We start from the raw sequence: 22,064 nt of genomic DNA on the forward strand, positions 1-22,064 counted from the left end.
CGGTTATTTTAGGTCAATCAGATGAATTAACTTTATTTTATTTCTGTTGTTGAAGATCTCGAAGAAAGTTTTCAAAATCGATGAATTATATTAAGGGAGAAGAAAGATGCGCCAGTTAGTACAGTTTAAGTCAAAAGAAACGAGTCAAAAAACTTACGAAAATAAATTCACAACAATCGTGTAAAAATTATATACGTGCAATATTAATTTTCTACACTTTTTTCCGTCTCTACAAAGGTCAGATAAAGGTAAACAGTTATGACAATTAAATTATATATTACCGTGCGGGAAATTCCCCATTAAATCGTTTATTAATAATTACGTTATTTATATTTGTGGCTGTTCTTGTACGAATAAAAATTAAAATTGATGAATCATGAACTGTAACATGTCCGATATCTACCTACCGTGGCTTTTGGATTACTAATTTCGGTTAAATTCTTTTTTCTTCATCATGTTAGAGATTTATTCAGACTACTTTGAATCAGAAGTCTTGGAAATTCTCTGGTATATTCACAACCGCCAGACAGTTCACACATTTTTCATTTATTCATTATATTAGGTAATAAGGAACATCAGACCGAGGCATTGGCCTCGAGAGATCGTTCACGTCCTCCTAGAACTCCTGCCAAAACTTACTAAAAAGTCCGGATCTCTCTTGTAAGCGCAACAGCACGCAGACGGCAATTGGAACGTGTCAGGTTCTGGAGTTCCTGTATCAGTTACAGCAAGGAGTCGACGGAACATGAATTTTTGTTTGCAAAATACAATGTAACCGCTTGGAGGGTCGCTAAGCAAGTTGCAGGGACCATTAGGACTTAAAAAAAAGAAAAAAAATTAGGCACCACGGGACGCCTGGAAGTCGAAACAACGAAATCCCGATATACACAAATATAGGAACCAATGCGACCTTGTATTACAATTATCTATACAGTATAATAAGTAAACTGTAAAATTAAATAAAAAAAAAAAGAAATTGGTTAATAGGGGAAGAAAAAGACAAATAGGACAAGTGAATAATCCTTACTTTGAACAAACTACACAACTCTGTATCGTTATGAATATAAGTTACGATTTTTATTAAAGAATTATTTTATATTTTGCATCGCTCTTGTCCCCTGTGTCTCAGATAACTGTTGTGAAATTAAAAAAAAAACAGAGTAACAGAGATATAGAATCTCTTATAAAACCATTTTTTTTTTTTGGCATTTAGTTATCAATTACGAGTGTTAAGTTAATTTTTATTGTAAGCTATCGCTTAAGTATCGAAAATACACTGCTCATGAAGATACAGAAACATTATCAATAGTTATTATAAAATTTATTGGACATTTTGGTGGAGGCGTTGGGACAATTTCAAACGAAGGCTATAATTGAGCAATAATTTCGATTTCATTAAATTAAATTAATGAACTTTCATCTTCACGTTTAGTTTTTCCATATCGATGCTAATTTATAGTTTTTTTNGTAAACTGTAAAATTAAATAAAAAAAAAAAGAAATTGGTTAATAGGGGAAGAAAAAGACAAATAGGACAAGTGAATAATCCTTACTTTGAACAAACTTCCACTCGGATCTTTTGCACATATTTGTCGGTGTCGATGTTAACGATGTATCTCCATTTGTCGTTTTTGTTTTTGGCTACTTTCGGAGAAATCACCTTTTCCAAACTTGTGCAGAAGAACATGTCTTCAGTTTCTCCAAGACGATTTGCGATTTCTGGGGGCGCCTCGTCCTCCCCGAAGAAGCCTTTGTCGACGGAGGCCCTACTCAATATCCGGGTCAATTGTTGAGTCGGATAATAGTCGACCTCCTCGCAAAATGTGTCGTCGGAGCGACATTTGGGCGGACGGATAATTGAATCGGATTCGTCTTCGGATGAGTTTGGAAAAACGAAATCGGAAGAGTCTTGAAACACGATCGCATTGTGGTCTCTTTCCGGAACAAAATCGGAACTGACTGTAAAAATCGAATAACAAAGTCACCCAAACATGTCGGTTTCATTGCCCTGTTTACTTACATCGATCCGAATGGTCGTTACGACGATTCAGGATTCGTGGATTGGTGTCATTGAATGTGAACCTAGTGCTGCCGTTTTTATGGTAATAATGGGAATGGTGATGGTGATGGACACCGCCATGAAATTGGTCGTTGTGAGGCCGGCAATTGACGAAACTTATCTACAAATAAACAACAGAAAATGCAACTCTATCGATTAGAAGGTAGACAACCCCAAATTATCACATTTGAGAGAAATTAAGCAAGAAAATACAGAATACATCACTCAAGATAAATTGTTAATGAAGATTGGAGTACGAATTTTGCAAAGCATGTCTAGATACTCGGTGATGTGTCAGCCAGATTCGGAAAAGAAAAAAGTAGTGTTTATATGTATTACGCGAACGATTTTGGGCTGTTTTAGACCGTCGCCTTCCCATAACACAAAAGCTACAAAGCCAGTCATGCAAATTTGTTTATATTTAATAATGCCTTCTCGAACTCCCAGAATCCCATAAGATTGAATAAAGATTTAGACCACTTCTGGATAAGTTAGAAACTTGGAAGATGACATCAAGGTAGACTTTAGGTGTAATACGCAAAAGAAAAAACTGGGACTATAAATTATCGATTAATATTGACAATTTTGTTGGTGCAGTTGGCTTTAAGTAATAAAGAATTTAATTATTTTATTTTTCTTATTCTACTATATATTTAGTTAACTGTTTCCTTGAGAAGTGCAAAGTTAGATAAAACTTTTCAGAAGTAAAGGGGGTCAAATTCCATACGAACGACCTTGAATGCTGCCGGTTTTGTCGATAAACGACGAGAGATCTGAAAGGGTGTTAAGTTTCATACAGGGTGTTATCAAATTGCGTTCTTTAATATTGAATTTTACTATTAACCTTTACAATGTGATACCTTGGCATTATGTCAAGTAAGTTGTATTTGTTTATGTATCGGACGAAAATAAAGAAACAAAATAAGAAATAACGATCAAAATCTATAAATAAAGTTGCTTCTTATGATAAACACAAAGATGTTTAAGTATAAAAATCAAATTCCTCTCATGTTATTTATGTTTCTGAGAAAAATTGTTCAATTCCGTAAATACTTATAAAATGGTATATAATATAAAATTATCGCGAGATTTTTTGGGATTTGTTTATACATGTGTTTTATATAACTTCATATGTATTTTTGTATGCATATACATATAATGTTTATCTATTAACTATCTTCACCCAAGTGCGAAAATAAATACAGGTTTACAAGGTTTCGTAGAACTTACATCATGAATAACTTAAAAACTGAAAAGTGCAACAAGTATTCTGCCAATTTATTATTATTTATATTACTTTTGCATAATAACGACACAAAAAGTTCAAATGTAATAGTCGAATATTTATATGTGTGAACATTAAATTAACTAATGGTAATAGAATGTTGAAACTAAAATGTCACAAGAAAAAGTAAATCTAAAAGAAAAAGTTAAAACTGAAACACGAATGATATGTACGAGTCCGTCATGTTGTTGCATCAAATAAATATACGTTGTTAATGTAAATAGAAAAAACTTTTCTGCAAATACACTTGAAACATCATTTTCAGAATCTTTATGTTTTAATGAGTTGTTTGTCCATTTACTGTTTTACTGAAGTACATTGACATTTGACATCGACTTTTGTTTACCGACAAACGGTTTTTATACTCATCTATATGAAGAAGCGCGACTTATTAAAATAATGTGGGCTCACCAACTTACGCCCAAAACTCAAGCAATTATATTTCGCATGTTTATTTTACATATTACAATGATGGTTATTGAAAAGTGAATAGCAGGGTCAAATAGTTCTATCTTTTTCCTATTCTACATTCAAAATCTGAATGAATTTCATAACGGAGATGAAACGTGAACTAACTGAAAATAGTGCACTTCTCCAAAATGCAACCCTCTTGTCAAGTGGTCTTTCAGATGTTGCAAATATTCAAATTCGCATAATTCTGACATTTTTTCTCTGATCAACCAATAGAAGTCATTATTTAGATCATTCTTGCAGTTAACGAGTTAATCTAAACACGTCATAATCATTAGACGTGTTTGTGTTTGATAAATGTTTTTCACAAATTAATTTGTTGATATATTTTTTTTCCAGATATTCAATAATTACCTACGTATTGTAGTAGGTAAAGTGGAATTTAGCAATAATAAACTAGATTGCCTAAATTTGTTTATTTTACGTAAAAATAACTAAAGCACCCGTACCTTCCATCTATTCATCTAAACTAAGTACATATTAAAAAACTTGACATCTGTATCATAAAAAGGAATAAATGGAAACTAAATTCATAATCTTGGTTCGTTTTTAAGATGATTTTGAATTATTAAAAAAATATTACATCTTAAAACAGTTTGTTGATAATAAAATGTTCATAAAGTTATAAAATTTGGGAAATGGATCCAGCAACATATGCTTATTTGTAAGATTATGATAAAATTCTAGAAAATAAAAATAAATGATGTTATTACACTCAATTTTTATGTCTATATAATGGATGACGTGAAAAATTTAGTAGTAGCTAATAACGTAATGTGGAACATTCGGTTTCGGCAATTTTATTTTTTTATTATCAACATAACATTGAATTTTTGTCGTAATAATAACTTCAGCACGGACGTCATGAGGTATAACAAATTTTATGTAAACGCTGAATGTAAAGTGACATGTTTTCGAAGTGAAAAATTTCGTTTAAAATATTTCTGCGGGCATTTCAAGGGAGCGAATTCATTAACAAATAATTGTATAGAGGCAGTGATAAAAACACATAATATACATATACGAGGGTGGATTGATAAGTTTCCGGCCTGACCAAGAAAAACAAGGTTTTTAAAAATTTTTTTTTTTTATTTCTCAACATANATGGTACTATAGAATGTCACCTCAAGGTAGGCCTAGTGGCGTCATCTCTTGGTTAGGCCGGAAACTTATCAATCCACCCTCGTATTACAAATGTAATTCGCATAGCAAAACTTGAAAGGAATGCCAATTAGTATATTGTAAATTGCAATTTCCTTTTCTGTTGTTCCTTTTCGAGCGAGATGTATTTGCTTTCAAAATCGATATCAAAATATATTTATATCTAAATAAAGAAATTTTAATGGAGTTTTCTGTCATATAGCCTACAAGATTTGTCAATTTTGAGCGGTTTTGGAAGAATGGCTTGATAAATGGCAAAGCTGGGTACAATTCTTCAATCGTGGGAAGAAATTATACTCCACTCCTAGTATTTATTCTAATAATAATAAGAAATAAGCGAGAGCGTAATTAATATCTACTCTGGGTTCCTTTTTTTCTCTTTGATATAATCTAACCAAGGTTTGGAAGAAACTGTAAAGACACCCCTGAGTAGACCGGTAGAACCCTAACAATCTATGTCAAATTTCGTGTCAGTATCCTTTCTAGTTACTGAAACGTCCTTGTTAACATTCATCCAAAAATGTGTAGTTTTAGACTTTTTTTGATACGAAAATAAGTTAGAGATCATGTAGACAGCACACAAATATCGTATCGGTCGATACAATCGATTTTAAAAGCCATTTGGATCTCAAGCTCGTTTGGTTTCACATTTTTCAAAAAAGAGAGCAGTTTAAGATCAGTAAAAAAGTGATTTCTGACTACCAAACCGTCTCAAAACCATTTTATTCGCCTGCTTTAGCTTCGTCTGACTTCTGGCTATTCCCAAAACTCAAGAAACCGCTCCGAGGAAACCGTTTGGAGAGTTCAAAACGTATTCTATCCGAAGGATATTACTTTAAATAAATTTAAAGGAATACTATAAGCAATTTCTATTTTATTTCAGAAGTTTTACTTCTTTTTGATCACGCTGTGTACGGTATACATGTTTACGAAAAGTGACTGATTTGAAATTATTCTAAAAGTTGCATCTAACTTTTAAGTTTTGCATTGTCCTTGTACAGACCGACTTTTTTCCGTTGCACAAGAAAAATCTAAAGTAAATAAATTAAAAAGAATGCGATTGTTTGCCAGTACGAGTGCACGTTATAGAAGGTCATGTATGTGGAAATGGAAGATAATTGTGTATCAACAGGTTTAGAGTGCAACAGAAAGGTAAAAAGTATATGAATGAAACTTATGCAAATGGCAATGGTTAAAAATCCCCATTATAATCTGGATTTATCGATTTGAAAAACGCAATAACAAAATAGATTAAATTCGGACTTACAATTACTAAGAGACATACTAATTAATACATCATCAAGCTCGAGTAAAATACATTAGACATTTTTAATGAGTCGGACGTGTGTCGTTTATAAGGTGGAACATTTACTATAATTGAAATTGGAGCCCTGGGATTTTCCCCGACAATAACTAAGAAACCAAAATGAGGAGGAAATTCTAAACCAACTTCCTTCTACCGAAGTTTTCCTATCAGAATGGTAATGTCAGAGTTCGGATTGCCCCAAGTTGGTACTTGCAGTAAAACTGTATTATATTACATCTCTATTGCGATGATTTTTTGTCATTAACATATATAATTACTATTAGTAATTATAAAGACTTGATGACCTGGGTTTTCGATGATAAAAAGTTAAATTCAGTAAAATAGAATATACCTATAGGTATATCATTATAAAAAAACATTGGACTTATACAGTTGAAACGGCGTGGAATTGGGTTTTTATTCTTTTGACGTAAAAGATAAGGGCATTATGACTTAATCAAGTTCATTGTTGACTAGACATAAGAATGGTTAATCAGAGACATATTAGAAGCACAAACAGGAGTTAAGAGGAGTAGAGGCAGCCCTAAACTAGATCACAAATAATTAAGGATGTCATATGTTTTAGTTTTAAGGAAATGCGAAGATTAGCTCAGGATAGGAAGGAACGTGTCCAACCAGTTTTAGGACTGACGACCTTACGATTATTGTTGAATAGATAAATTATTATTAACAATGATGAATTAAGAGAGAAGACATATTACTAAAGTCAGTTTGTGAGCCAGTAGCATCAAACCACCTTGTACATGTAATATTCTTGAGAAGAACGTGGAATAAAAGTACAAAAAAAATGTTTAGTATTATAGTTGCGTTATTGTATGATATGTGATTGACAGCATTTTTTTGATGCAATTATAAAATAATAGCAGGCTGTTAAACCATAAAACATGAAAAGCAACGTCGGTCAATTAAAATTATTATTTGTTGCCTTAAAAACGCAAAAATTACGTAACAATGTAACAGCGTGAAAAACTGGTTTCATAAAAGGTAAACTTCGCATCTACGTAAACATCAAGGAATACATTCTCGAGGTAATTTCCCGAGGAAATCGAACCTTACAAGTTCATTTACGATAATATAGATTTTTGTAATTGTCTAAAATTACATTTGTACCTGTATACAAAGAGTGGAAACGTCTGTAACTTCAAGGACAAAACAAAATCATAAAGATTTAAATTTATCGCTCAAACCATAAAAAAAGACAAGTAAAAATTTAAACGAAAAACTAGTTTTCGTGTTATGTTTATTAAACTTTTGATTTCCACGTTTCGGAAATTAACCGTATTGCAATGGAAACAAATTTTCTTACCAAATTCAAAAGACAGCATATAAGGGTAATGTTTACGATATAGAACGCTCTGTATTCGCAGGCACACGTACTGATACTAAAATTCTCCATAATAGCCAAATTTCCGGGAAAATCCCAACACAGTCACTCTGTTCACTTGTTTTCAGTTCTGCACAAAAACAAAAGTCTTCTATTTCACTAGCTGATTACGAAAATACGAAATCGCGGCTATACCTTTTATCGATATATCTAATCGCGAGTAAGTGTGTCATGAACTTCGTGCACTCTCCGTTGCCCGTTGCTGACCGACTGACGATACAACGATGACAGACTTATTGGGATTAAACAAATTATTACGAGTTTAACACTCGAACTCATACTGCTGTAATCAACAATATAGCATGCTAGAATACTTCCAACGCCTTTCTGATAGGGTTGTTAGCGGGTCAGGTATCATTATTATTATTATTATTAGTCCTATTACCTGTCGACGATTGACCCCTGCAAATAATAACGGACTTGCTGAAACATGATAAACTCTTTACAACTTATTGTATTAAAATTAAATCTTATTTACTTGTACAGTTTAACCCCTATTATACCCACCCTACGGGACATAGACAATCCAAACATATAAACCGTAATATACCCACATAATTTGTAAACATGTACAAAAAAAGTGAAGACACAACATGCATATCTAACACATTTAATTTATGTGGTAGTGATGTCTAGTTTAAGGTCAAAACTGTCATTACACTAGCAAGATCAAGACTAAGACCTAACGAACATGGCCAAAACGAAAACTGAGACCGAATGAACAAGACCAAGACTAAAACCAAGACCAAATACGAAAAATTTCCGCTGCATTTATGGGTTAAACTATATGATGCAACATTAATACATATATTTTTTTACCTTGAAATTCCTGAAATTTTTAATTTGCATTACCAGATTTTAACACTAAATATAAGAAAAATGTTTGAAAATAGTGATCTACAAGAATGTCCTTCTTTTTTCCTTAGTCTGGATAACACATGGTTGAAATATAGAGACAAACGATTGAATCAGATTAATCCCCAAGACCGAAACCAAAACTACATCAGCAAGATCCAGACCGAATAAGCAAGACTACCACTGCGACTCATCACTAATTTAAGAAAACAATCTGTCGATTCTTCGAGGCACTTCCACGCTGTTCCAACTTGAAACGAGCTTACCCCTGTCTTAGAAGTTTCACTTCAAAACGCGCCGCATGCCGGATAATCCGCAGGGTTCTACTGTATTATCTTATACCTTTTGCGACAAAGAACGTACGGCTGATGAAGTAAACTGAATTACGTATTAATGCTGCGTCTAGCAATTGTAGAAGTAAAATGTTCGCATCCATCAATTTTTGGTAAATTGCAGGAGTCAAATATTGAAAATAGAAAACGATCACCTAATATCGACGCTGTTTATATTCTCTAATACAAGGAAATTATTAACTACAAGACATTATTGGGTGTGGTTGTAATTTGTCTCATAATGTATGTTATAGCTCACCCTCTGTAACGATGCGAAAATTCTTTAAAATCAATAAGAAATGCAAATTTCTCAAAAAATCTTCAGTATAAAAAAAAGTCTATTTTATCTTTTAAAGGTACGAACCCCATTTCGACAATATAAAAGTAAATAAGACAACAACTTTATTTTTAATACCTCTGACACCTTATTGTTAGCATGTTGTTTTGCTCCCTAACTCTTGGAACCCCTATAACCCTTCTATAGGTCAATAGAGTTCATTTTAGGATCCGCTGCTATAGAGTCTTTAAAAGATTCAAAATATAAATAGGACACAGCTCTCGGCTCACATATAAGAAGAAATTTTTGCAAGTTCATCCCTTATATACGCCAAAAAAAGTGCTAGGAACTTGTGGAATAAATTTCAACGAGAAAAATTTCAGATTTTTTCTTAATTTTTAGAAGTTGTAAACGGTTTTCTTAGTTATTTCATTTTTATGATAATGCAATATGATAGCTGTAATTTGTAACTTTTTCTTAATAAACAACCTTGTGTCTTTGACTTTCTCGCTAAATCAGCACCTTGCAGTTGATAACTCCCTCGCAAGTGTTTGAAAATATTTCAATTATTCTTTACAAGTTAAAAAATGGTACAAATGCGTTTAAACGGGGAAAACATAAATTGCTGATTTCCTATTCCAAACCAAAAGTTTATTTCTGTTAGATGAAAAATTGAATTTTTTAAATTAACAGAAACTGAACTTCTTAATTATAGTCTTAGACCTTAGACAACCCAAGATACACGCCAACGTTTAGTTTTAGTAAAAGAAAACTGTTGACACACTTAATAGTAACTTAAAGTTAAAATTTCTTTTAAGTACTGAACAAATTCCCCGTTTTACTGCCAAGCCAACGTCGACTGATCTTATCTTGGCGAAAGATTTTTTTGTGTTTGTTACAAAAGTTCATTTTCATCGGAAAAGTCAGCTGTTAATGACGTGCTGAAATCTTTCCCATTTTCTTTCTTTTGAGACGCTATTTCTACCATCATTTTTACCGATTTCGATCGAACGTTTAAGACAAATCGCTCTCCCTAATAATGTTTCATTGTTGCGAATCTGTATCGTAGATCATCTCGAATAATGTAACAGAGAAGAAACGTCGCCAAAGCCGCTAAAGGAGGGCGAGTTAATAAATTGACTTTTGCCGAGGAGGATTTATAAAGAAACTTTTCCCATTACATGGATTTCAAGTTTACGAGAACCGGCTGCCTTTCTGTAACAATGTTGAAGTAAGTATGCCGTCGTTAGGATCTCTCCAGGGGGTAAACAGATAGTGCACGTAATTGTGGCAACCAATGGTAAACGAAGTTCCGCTGAAGATGACACCGTATCGTTGCTTATTTGACACAGATTTGCGGAATGCATACAGCCAACAAAGAACTCATATTTTGATTGCTTTTGAACACAGTTTCAACTAAGTTGATTCCTACAAACTTGTGCTTCTGCAACTGCGGAAGTTCTGCACTCTTTTTCACATCCGCTTATGAATCTGGATCCGCACTTTTTTATCAGAAGCCTATCCAAGCTTTCTAGGATGATGCGATTAAAAAGACTGAAGTACCAAAAAGATAGAAGATTACCCTTCAACCCTACAAGAAGATATTTGTTTGTTGTTTATTAAATGTATTTGGCGAGTACAACTGATAACGAATAAATAAGAAGAAAAGCACTGTTTATAATTATTACTAAAATTTTCATATTTTCATTAATTGATGAGGGTTAAAATGAGGATAATTTTATTGAAGAAAAAGGGCTCGAAAGAGAAAGACAATAATTTCCCTAGTTTTAATAAAAATGCGGAATAACTAGAGAACAGTAACTTATAATTTACATCTATTATTGAGAATGCGAAACAAATAACCACTGAAACATTTACAATCGGCAGTAAAGACGTATAAAACGTAGTTTGAGATTAACTCCACTTGACAGGTTATCAGGAAATACACTTCAGATAATTAAAAATTAAACATGACAAGTTAATTTATTATTCCCTACTTTTTAAGGGTCACTCTCCGAACGAAAACGTTCAAAAGAGAATTGTCTAACTCGAACATTCGAAACCTTGATGTTTCTTGATTTGAGTGACAACCTGTTGCTGTCAGATAAGGAGTATTCATGTCAGAAATGTAATAAGGACGTACTAGTAAGTCAAGACAAAAAATTATGGTTGAATAATTATTTAGTATAAGGGGATGAAGATAATTAGATATAAAAACAACAAATACACCCATTTAAAACAGAGTCATTAAATTACCTAAAAAGTCGTAATCAAGTTCATCTATTCCATTAACGATTCAAAAACAAAATAAACTCAAAAAACGACTGATCTTTTGAAATTGGCCGAATCATATCCGGCGATCTAACCACGTGGAATTTGTTGGTAGCATAACAGAATTAACGTCAATTATTGTTGCTTTGCAATTTTGTCGTTATTGTCATTTTCCGTAAAATTGCTTTCAATTGAACAAATTAAATTAGCCCTTGTCCGGTTCAGGGAGCGCAAATATTTGCAGCTTCGAAATGTGATGTACGATTGATTAAATTCAAAATTATCAATTTAAATTAAACCAGCCACTTGATTGTAAAAGGCACAACCATTGAATAAGGGTACAATTCATTATATTTTTACAAATAAGATGCCTACGCTAGAACTATAGATTATTATACATATATGACTAGAAAGCTCTGATGGATGAACAGACAGACAGAATTTCGTTGGGTGGAAAATTGCAAATATGGCATGTAACATTCTGGGTTTTTTTTAGTATACAGCTGACGTTAGCAAATGTGATGACGGCAAAAATACCTACGAGTAGATAACGGTGTTTTGTAAATCCTTAAAAAATTACATCCGAAAAAGTCCAGTAATTCGTAACTATGACAGGTTTCGATTAAGATAGTAATCGGGCATTAATCTTAACCCTAGCGACGGATGATGAGATGGTGACCAACGATCTCATTAGGATCTTTTGGGCCATTTTGCAGCGATCAACTGGCATCTTCCAAATGAGAAAACGCGTTGCAGAATAAAGAAAGTAATATCAATTAAAAACGATTTAAAGAAAAAAATTGTTTTCTAAAACTTTACAGCAAGTATGATAATAAAATCATCTTTTATTAGCTTTTTTATCCTTTTGTACATATTATACACATTTTCTGAAGTACGCTTTACAGGACGTGATAGGGCTCTCTGATACGGACTTATGCTTTAATGCCATCTCGTAGTGTACTTTAAATAGTAGCAGAGCACACAATCAGCGATGAACAAGGTACTTATCGCAATAGGTGTCTAAATATTATGTGTAACAGCTTAGTAGTATTTGCATTACACAACACAACCGCCACTGTTTTCACGCCCAGGGCCGGCTTAGGATTGCAATTCCTTCTGTTTTTTTACCTACTCACTATACGATTCCCTGTTGCACTTAGTTAACACTCCCCAAAGCTTACTAAGTATTTTAAAAACACCCCATTAAGATTTCCGAAATATGGAAATCCATGTCTAGGTAGTAGTGAACTCTGGATTCTTTCATGGTTACCACCGTACACGTAATTACGCCTCTGTTGTTCAGTGTTTTCCACTATATCGTAGTTCGTTTCATGATTCATTTTCCTACTTGAGTCAATTGTCTCGAAGATTTGGGTTAATTCACGGAATCACGATTTGTCCTTTTTAGTTGTCGTGCTGTGGTTTACTTTTGCGCACGTCTGCGAGTTTGGCATCATTTAGTTTGGTGGCGTTTCTTGCGCGGCAACTTGCAACATTTCAGTGGCGCGGGAACTGCCCCGATGGCCCGCTGTTTCCGGTTACTGGCAACCGGCTCCGACTTGCTCGTCCGGAAAAGCGTCCTCAGGACGCGACAGTTTCCTATCCTTAGCATTTTCGTTTTCGTAACCTCGTGGTTACAACCGGCAATCGCCACCGGAACCTGGGGTAAGTTCTGCTACCCTTGCTCGCAAAATCCTACAAATTTTTCCTTCCGTCATTTATTAATGAATGAATCGACGAACTTTAAGAAGTTTGCAGTTTTTTTTTAAACAACAAAAATTATCTGAAAAATCGCCAGAAAAGCTTTGCTAAAATTTAATAATAAATCGCATAGGAAAACCATAATATTATCATTAATTGCGATTAATAATAAATTTGTATTATGAAAAATAAATATGAGAAAAATTATTTTGTTTATTTATATGGATTATGAGGGGATTATTTGAATAAAAAAAAAACCTGGAGAATAAGATCCACAAAGAGAAGAATTTATTGACGCTCCTTCCAATTTGAATAACTTAATTTCCTCAGGTAGGCGGCTCCGGTAAAAGTCAGTTCAAATTTTAGCACTTTCTATTTTAGGTAAAGCAGTTTCCCAGGTCTAGGAAAACTTTCTGTCTAAAAATAACAACGTAAGTCCCTTTTTCCCTTGACTGCTACCCTCTTCATTAATGAAAATCACTATTATGGTCCATGATAATAATATTAAACGAGCGACGTTTCGGAAATGGTTTACATTAGTACCTCGTAAACTTTGTAAAGTTTGCTTGTTGGTGTTGTTATCTTCGATAACGGGTAGAGGGGGTAGTTAATTAGATTACGGCCATTTTCTGTTCAAAATCAAAAGCAGAAATTTAGTGGACAAAGCTTCTAATTTAATAAACTAAGCACTCTGTTTAATATAAATACTCCACAAATTGAAGTACTTAGGTACGTATAGATTTCAAAAGGCCTTTTCATTACATGCACATTGGAAATTATTAATTAGCCGTGGGTTTAATCAAATTTAATTTATTATAGAAAATTATTTGAGCAATAGTGAGGTCTATCGAGATGTTGAAAACATACCCGAGGTCATTTTAAGTTCAAATACGAGGGTGGATTGATAAGTTTCCGGCCTGACCAAGAAAAACAAGGTTTTTAAAATTTTTTTTTTTTTATTTCTCAACATAATCTCCTCCAAGGCTGATACATTTCTCATAGCGGTGTTCCAGTCTATTAATGCCATCTCTATAGACTGATTCGTCAAGCTCCTCAAAATAACCATTTACAGCTTCGATTACTTCTTCATTGTCCGCAAATCTCTTACCGCCAAGCCATTTTTTGAGATTAGGGAACAGAAAATAGTCACTCGGGGCTAGGTCTGGAGAGTAAGGAGGGTGCGGCATCAATTCAAACTTTAGATCGTTGATTTTAGCCGTCGCAACGATTGACGTGTGCGCTGGTGCGTTATCGTGATGAAACAAGATTTTTTTCTTCGCCAGATGAGGTCGTTTAATTTTCACCTCGTGGCTCAAACGTTGCAATAAGTCTGCGTAGTATTGACCAATGATAGTATTACCCTTTGCAAGGTAATCAATGTATATAATACCTCTTGCATCCCAAAAAACAGTAGCCATAACCTTGTTCGCCGAAAAAATTGTTTTTGCCTTCTTTGGAGTTGGTTCCCCTGGTCCAATCCACTGTTTAGACTGTTCTTTGGTTTCAGGAGTGTAGTGGTGGACCCACGTTTCGTCAACGGTTACGAATCGACGCAAAAATTCGCTTGGATTACGCTTATACAATGACAAATTTGCGGTAGAAATGTTTTTTCGAATCAATTTTTGGTCGACTGTTAGCAAACGCGGCACCCATCTTGCACAGAGCTTTTCCATATGCAAATGTTGGTGCAAAATATGTTGCACACGTTCATATGACATCTTACAGGTCTCAGCTATCTCACGCACTTTCAATCTGCGGTCTCCCAGCACTATTTGATGAATTTTTTCGATCATATCTGGAGTTGTGACCTCAACGGGGCGTCCTGAGCGAGGCCCATCAGAGGTGCTCACACGACCCTTTTTAAACTCGGAAACCCACTGCTTAACGGTTGAATATGACGGGGAGGATGTCCCCAGTGTTGAGTCCATCTCTTTTTTAATTTCCTTCGGCGTTAACCCCTTCAAATAAAAGTATTTGATGACAGCACGATTTTCCTGCTTTTCCATTTTTACGAAAACCACAGAGGCGTCTTGTTCAGCGTGCTGTCAAACCTACACTAGCAAGGAGATCGGGCTGAAACTATAGCTACAAGCTATCCAAGGATGGTACTATAGAATGTCACCTCAAGGTAGGCCTAGTGGCGTCATCTCTTGGTTAGGCCGGAAACTTATCAATCCACCCTCGTAGGCCTTTACTTTTAGACAGTTAATGATTAAATACGAAGAATCCAAAACTGAAAAGTTTTTCGTTGGTTCCAAAGAACATAAAATTTTCTGAAAATTATTCGAGCAAGTAGGTATAAGAGAAAATAGAATTACAATTGATATTATTTACTCAAAACAAAATAACTGTTATGACATTCAAGGAGTATTAAATTCGTCTTTAAAACACAGGGGAAAGAGCCATGGAAATTCTGAAACAAACACTTCTGACATTTACATCCTCCAACATAAAGTAGATTGTTATAAAGTGAAAAAGTGACGACAAAAACACGAACGACTATTTAATTTTCACAGAAAATGTAAATACCTCCATGTTAATTCCAAAATTGTCACACACAAATCATTTAGCAGTTACATAAAATCTTACCGCATAACGCAACGTTTATTTATAATTTTATTATTTACAACTATGTCAATAATACAAAAATGGTACACAATTTTCATATCAAACTTTTCACTATTAGAAGAGTATAGCGCGGAGTGCAATAGTGAAATTTTTTTTTATTGTGTGGTAGAAGTATTTTAGCGATATGTCCCATACTTATCAGGCACTGCAAACATAAAAAACATTATGTACAACTATTTCTTTAATAATTACCTGTCAAACGGCTGGAAAAGAAATATCATTTTTACTCAGGAGTGAAACCAATTGGGAATGCATTTGTATTTTCCCGACTGAGTCGACGCTTTTCAGGTGAGAAGAAAAGTTAATTAGATCGCCTGTTTGGATTACTATTTATTGGAAATGTGTTTCCCTGTCATCTTCCAATAATTCCGTTAGATGGAAAAGCATTTTTAATTTTCCCGTTGACTGAAAGTGGCACATACAATTGCGATGAATGTGAACTAATTCTCCCTCTTCTTGTCGCCGTGTTTTTTTTATCGTCGTTCGAACGGTCCGACTGGGTGAGAGAGAAATGCCAGGGACCTGGGACTACCTTTGGGACCGTTCTCTAGTGAATACCTGGCTTCTGCTACACTCACAACCATTCAAATTCGACAAAAGGAAAGGGACTTCGCGAAAAAGCCCTCCACAGAGCAAATACTGCGTACAGATTGGCGTATTTTTTATTTACATAAGTATATATCTTCCATATTGTATTTATTTATATCTAACATTCAGTTCAGTACAACTGTATTAGGTAAATTGTATTCAAAACTAGTTTCATTTGGAGAGACGCTGTAATTTTTTAGTTTTCCGTTCGTTAGTTAGATTGGACAAAGGGAAAATAATTAATCGAGTTAATTAAGGTTTTAAAAGGGAACGTGACCACGGTACGTAACAACTGGAAATTAATGAAGATTGCGCTCGCAATGTTACTACTGGCCGTGAGAATTATTGCAACTTGCGGAAAAAGTAGGTAGACGATGCACCTTCGTTCTTATTAGCTACTTTTTACTACCCTTATTAACAGATCTGTAGATCCTGTCAGCGGAATATTAAAAGTATAAAGAATTCAAAAATTATCTGTATTTACAACGAAGGCATATGCTGGAAGTTTTACAAAATAATTGGTGTAATTGTTCTAATTAGTCATTCACGTTACTTATTATTGTTATCTAAGCTATTATTAATTTATTTTATAGACTTTCTAGTCAGTTCAGTTTATACCATTTAATTAAGTCGTCTAAAATTATGACTACCCATTTTGGATACTGAAAAACATTCGATCTAATTGTAATACAAAATTAATATCAATTTTTGAATGTTTTACGTAAATATTACATACAACGTCAAAGCAGAATGGAAGCAAAAAAAGTTTTCACCACCGAAACAAGTAAAAAGATCAGTCCTGTCTATGTTCCAGCGAATCGGAAAACTTCAACCGAGTAAATGCAGGTAAAAAACGATCGGTGCCAAAGCTAAAAGGCAATGATCAAAATCCGATGAAGTTTCACAACATTCTACAAAAATCTACTCCGTAAAAGCAATATTTGGAGTGGACACAGGCCAAGTGCCGATAAATCCACAGCAAAACTTCTCAGAAAGTTAAGCCAAATTACCGATGAACTTGAGGCCGAAGTCCATCAAAAGTTTTATCAAGACCAAGAGCTACTGGACTGTATGATTACCAGAAAAGAGTATTAGATGATTGACATTAAAGCCAAACAAACTGCAGGTGCTTACAGACCATTAAAAAACAAGGGGAAGTCCCATCACTTATGATTGTCACAACCAAAGCCGACGAACTTGTATCAGAGTGCAAACACCAGATTTAATTCCGATCTGTACGATCATTCCAATCAATTAAACCTTGAAGGGCAGAAATTCGTGAAAGACTTGCAGGACAGGATGTAACTCCAAATCATTTCCCCGAATAGAATGACATCAAAGCTCCAAGAGAAAGACACAAGGAAAGCGACAACTGAAGCAGAGTAGAATATCCCACAGTCAATCTTCGCGGATAGGAATCGGGACTGACAAAACGGGGAGAGGCATAAAGCTAGAAGTACTCTGCCTACGACTGTTGTGGAGAGTATGGAAGGCTACCAGGTAAAACAGGATACTCATGATCTCTTTGACGAATCCCATCATCCTGTTCTTTAATTCCTATATACAAACAATGATCGACCAAGATGTTTTTATCCCTTATTTCAATAATTAATCTCAACACTACAGTTTTCAAAATTTCAAGTGTCAAAAGAAACCGTTGATGAACTACAAGTGTTAAAAGAATGCGTTTTTAAAAATGTTAGCCGAAAGTTCTACTATAGTTTCCCATTTACTTAATGTCCATATTTATTTCCACTTTAACACAAAGCGTATAAAATATGATAAATTGTAATAGCAGACAACCTGTTAAAATATTGATTACAATGTTTAACGAGAGACCAAAAAGTTTTAAGTCCATTCAGGAGCATGTTTGCAAATTTAATAAATATTTGAATAGAAAAGTTACATGCAGGTAAATTTTGGTTTGTAAACTGTAAGTTACCGGTGCTTCGTAAAGAAGTTTCAAGCAAAGTAGCTCGACAAAATTTGCCGAGTACTTTTGCAAAGTTGTAGCGTAATGAAAAGCGTTATACCGTTGCAATAAAAAGAGGAATTTCGGATAAGTCTTAACTTGAAAAACTGCTCCATGAAGAGAGAAAAAATTGCAGTTTAAAAGCAAACGGTTTCAACAATCCATGATAAAAAAATGAAAGAAATTAAAACTTTCAGATTTTCCACTTGGGGTTGATTGCAATTAGAGATTATATTTAAGGAGAAAACACTTTTAAAAGTTAGATTTTTCTTCATTATCACCTTCACGGAAAACCAACGTTACGTCATCGGTATGCTCATCAATGTTTGGACAGATAAAGAAGTTAGCCAATTAAGGAAATTGTTTTCTGAGTTTTAGAGCTGGGCCTGGATTTCTTACGTAATGAAAAAGTCGACGATCGGCCAGCTATCATCTGCCTAATCCATCATAAGAAGGTGCAGACACCGACAGATTCACTACGTCAAAAATAAAAAAACGTACACACGAAAACTGTTAAATAAAAACACTGTTAACAGTAAATTGAAAAATTGGGCAAACTTTTGTATGAGTAAAGTAACAAATAGTGCTGTTCTTGTTCTGCTTGAATGCCACTTAATTTGGTTGAGGTCTGATATTTTTCACTGTTTCATTTTTTCCTGTCAGTGCTCAGTTTCTTATTTAAGATTATTACATATAGTAACGGTGTAACTGATCGGTTGACAGGGAGCACGCAGCTAAAGATTCAGCGTGAGTTCAGAAGTAGAGCATATGGTGACTGGGCAGGTGTCAGGGTGAGAACCTTAGTGAAAGATATACGATAGGGGTTCACCACAGTGGCCTCCCCATTACACTCATTAAAGGGAATTGAGATAGTCTGGTCAACATGAGTATCAAGGACCAGGAAAGGGGATGATTCGTTCCTCGAACATCCCATTAGAAATGGAGACTGGTACTAATGGAAACCCGAGGGTCCCAGGTGAGAAGTTCTCCTGTCTGCCCGGCCGTCTAAGGTTGGACTCATAGTGGAGAGGAGTAGACATCTTGATGGGGGTGCGGCGTATATTCATTAGGGTACCAAGTGCCAAATTAGGTAGGCCACGCCTGCACAAGAGGGTTCTAGGGGTCTTATTCATCTGGGGTTACCGGTGGTAACCCCTTAGTGAAAGATGTGCGGTAGGGGTTTACAAAAGTGGTCCCTCAGTTACACTGGTTAAAGGGGACCGAGGTAGTCTGGTCAACATGAGTATCACGGACCAGGGGAAGGGATGATTCGTTCCTCGAACATCCCACTAGTAATGGATCTGGTACTAATGGAAACCCGAGTGTCCCAGGTGAGAAATATTCCTGCCTGCCAGACCGTCTAAGGTTGGACTAGTAGTGGACAGGAGTAGACACCTCGAAGGGGGAGCGGCGTATATCCAGTCCGGTACCAAGCGCCAAGATTAGGTAGGTCATTCCTGCACGAGAAGGTTCTATGGTTCTTGTTCACCTGGGATAACCCCTTAGGTGCGTTGCTGTCCGACTATGGTTTGCGTTTAACCAAAATGTTTGTTTTTCGTTCATTTCGTTTCGAATTCCAGGTTCCCGTAATTGAGCCGCGTCTCTCGCACTTTGTAAAAAGAGCAGTTACATTTCAAGTTAATACTGCGATTCGTGTTTCGCGTTGACTGTGTAAACAGGCGAATCTGCTTGAGCGATCAGAGAGTTAACACGGCGAAATCATTGTTTGCCGACAACCAACACGGTTGCATGTGGATGGCATGGGCGTCACGAAACGTAGCAACGTTATTACATCGGCGCTTGTTTGTTTAGAGACTAAATAAGCGAAAAAAGGGAGGAAAACCGGGAAAAATCGTAGAGAGAGAAATTCCCATTTTATATAAGTATAGTTCGTTTCAAGAAGTTGGAGATATCCCCTTTCCCTTTATTAGGATGCACCGTAGCATAATTCCAAATTCAATCATATTTGTCTGCGTAGCTCATTTCTTCACCGATCATCGAGCGAGAACTAGACAAAAGTGTACAGTACCATTCGCAAAATTATTTAAACTGCCTCGACTATGCTTTATTTAAAAGCGTATTTAGCCAAAAATAATAACAACTGAACTAACCTAAAACGGGGAGAGGCATAAAGCTAGAAGTACTCTGCCTACGACTGTTGTGGAGAGTATGGAAGGCTATTTAACACTAAATATAAGAAAAATGTTTGAAAATAGTGATCTACAAGAATGTCCTTCTTTTTTCCTTAGTCTGGATAACACATGGTTGAAATATAGAGACAAACGATTGAATCAGATTAATCCCCAAGACCGAAACCAAAACTACATCAGCAAGATCCAGACCGAATAAGCAAGACTACCACTGCGACTCATCACTAATTTAAGAAAACAATCTGTCGATTCTTCGAGGCACTTCCACGCTGTTCCAACTTGAAACGAGCTTACCCCTGTCTTAGAAGTTTCACTTCAAAACGCGCCGCATGCCGGATAATCCGCAGGGTTCTACTGTATTATCTTATACCTTTTGCGACAAAGAACGTACGGCTGATGAAGTAAACTGAATTACGTATTAATGCTGCGTCTAGCAATTGTAGAAGTAAAATGTTCGCATCCATCAATTTTTGGTAAATTGCAGGAGTCAAATATTGAAAANCGCCCATCGAGAGCTCTGCTCGTTCAAGCTTGTTCCAACTATTTCTGTCTTGCTCACGCCTAGTGTGCATTCTTTCTATCTTCGCGCAGATTTTTTCAAGGTCACAATTCTAACAAATTGAAATGGGCTGTACATACCTACTGCAGAGATGCGAGATGAAATGTAGTGTCATCGGTGAAGAAGAGTTTACGTCGGGATAAGAGCCTTGCTGCTTCCACCTCATAATGGAGCGTACCATTTATTTATCGCATTCGTTGTGTTTCCTCTAATTTATGTCATCATTCGTACAAGGAGCACACACCTTTGACAAATAATAAACTAAGAAGTCCGACAACAGCATCAAAGGCCAATCATAAAGGTTGGCTTCCTTTTGGAAAAATAGAAAAACGTAATACAACAAAACACTTAAATAATGCGAGACAAATTTTTGTACAAAGGTTCCTAAAGGCACAATACGAAATTATTTTTATCTTATTCAGCAATTCTGAGAACAGATTTCCTCAAGAAGGATTTGTACGGTATGACTGGATTCCACTCGAGATGATTTTTCCAATCGTGTACAACTTTTACAAGTATATTTTAATTTGGACTCATACATTGTTTAAATAATATAGTGCTGTATTAAAAAATGCCTTTTTTTAATTGTCAACTTACCATTTCACCAAAGCAATAAAAAGTATGTCCATAGATAATAACCAGAAACATTGATTAACACCAAATAATCTAATCATCAATCAAAAGATTTTTTAAAAAAATAGCTTCCTGTGTCGTATGCGGGCCAATATGATTATCCTTTCCAACTTTTCAAGTGCAAGTTCTTTCAGTACCATGCAATTATTTAAAATTTTTGGTATTTTGAGAAAATATGGATTATAATTATCTAGGTAATTAAGTATTGAAAATTACAAAGACGACAACTTCCGCTGACAGAAAGACATGAGAAATGGCCATGCAAAAGCTATTACACACTCACTGGGACAGTAACGACGATGAGATAGCGAGACCTCAAGACTTCCGTTTGCCAACAATGAGGGAATGAGACACAGGCAGAGTATTCATCAGTTACAGTTAAACAGCTCGTGCTGTCGTCGCAAACGTGATA

The 22,064-nt window shown here is 35.1% G+C and overlaps 1 protein-coding gene across 2 annotated transcripts in view; it reads right to left on the reverse strand.

Moving 5' to 3' along the window:
• Window positions 1-263: 263 nt before the first annotated feature.
• LOC108734702 (protein spaetzle-like) overlaps window positions 264-22,064 on the reverse strand; it is a 29,476-nt gene continuing 7,675 nt past the window's right edge. Inside the window, exons 1-4 of one of the 2 annotated variants that reach the window (XM_018466350.2) lie at window positions 7,609-8,321; window positions 2,020-2,179; window positions 1,553-1,958; window positions 264-817 (exon numbers count right to left, since the gene is read on the reverse strand). In XM_018466350.2, the coding sequence (XP_018321852.1) occupies window positions 607-817; window positions 1,553-1,958; window positions 2,020-2,179; window positions 7,609-7,698 (867 nt within the window). In that variant the 5' untranslated portion in view covers window positions 7,699-8,321 and the 3' untranslated portion in view covers window positions 264-606. Of the gene's footprint in view, window positions 818-1,552; window positions 1,959-2,019; window positions 2,180-7,608; window positions 8,322-22,064 lie in introns of those variants that run through there. The other variant, XM_025976476.1, reaches the window with a different exon arrangement.

The sequence above is a fragment of the Agrilus planipennis genome, unplaced genomic scaffold, assembly GCF_000699045.2.
Source record: "Agrilus planipennis isolate EAB-ADULT unplaced genomic scaffold, Apla_2.0 scaffold66, whole genome shotgun sequence".
Lineage (NCBI taxonomy): Eukaryota > Metazoa > Arthropoda > Insecta > Coleoptera > Buprestidae > Agrilus > Agrilus planipennis.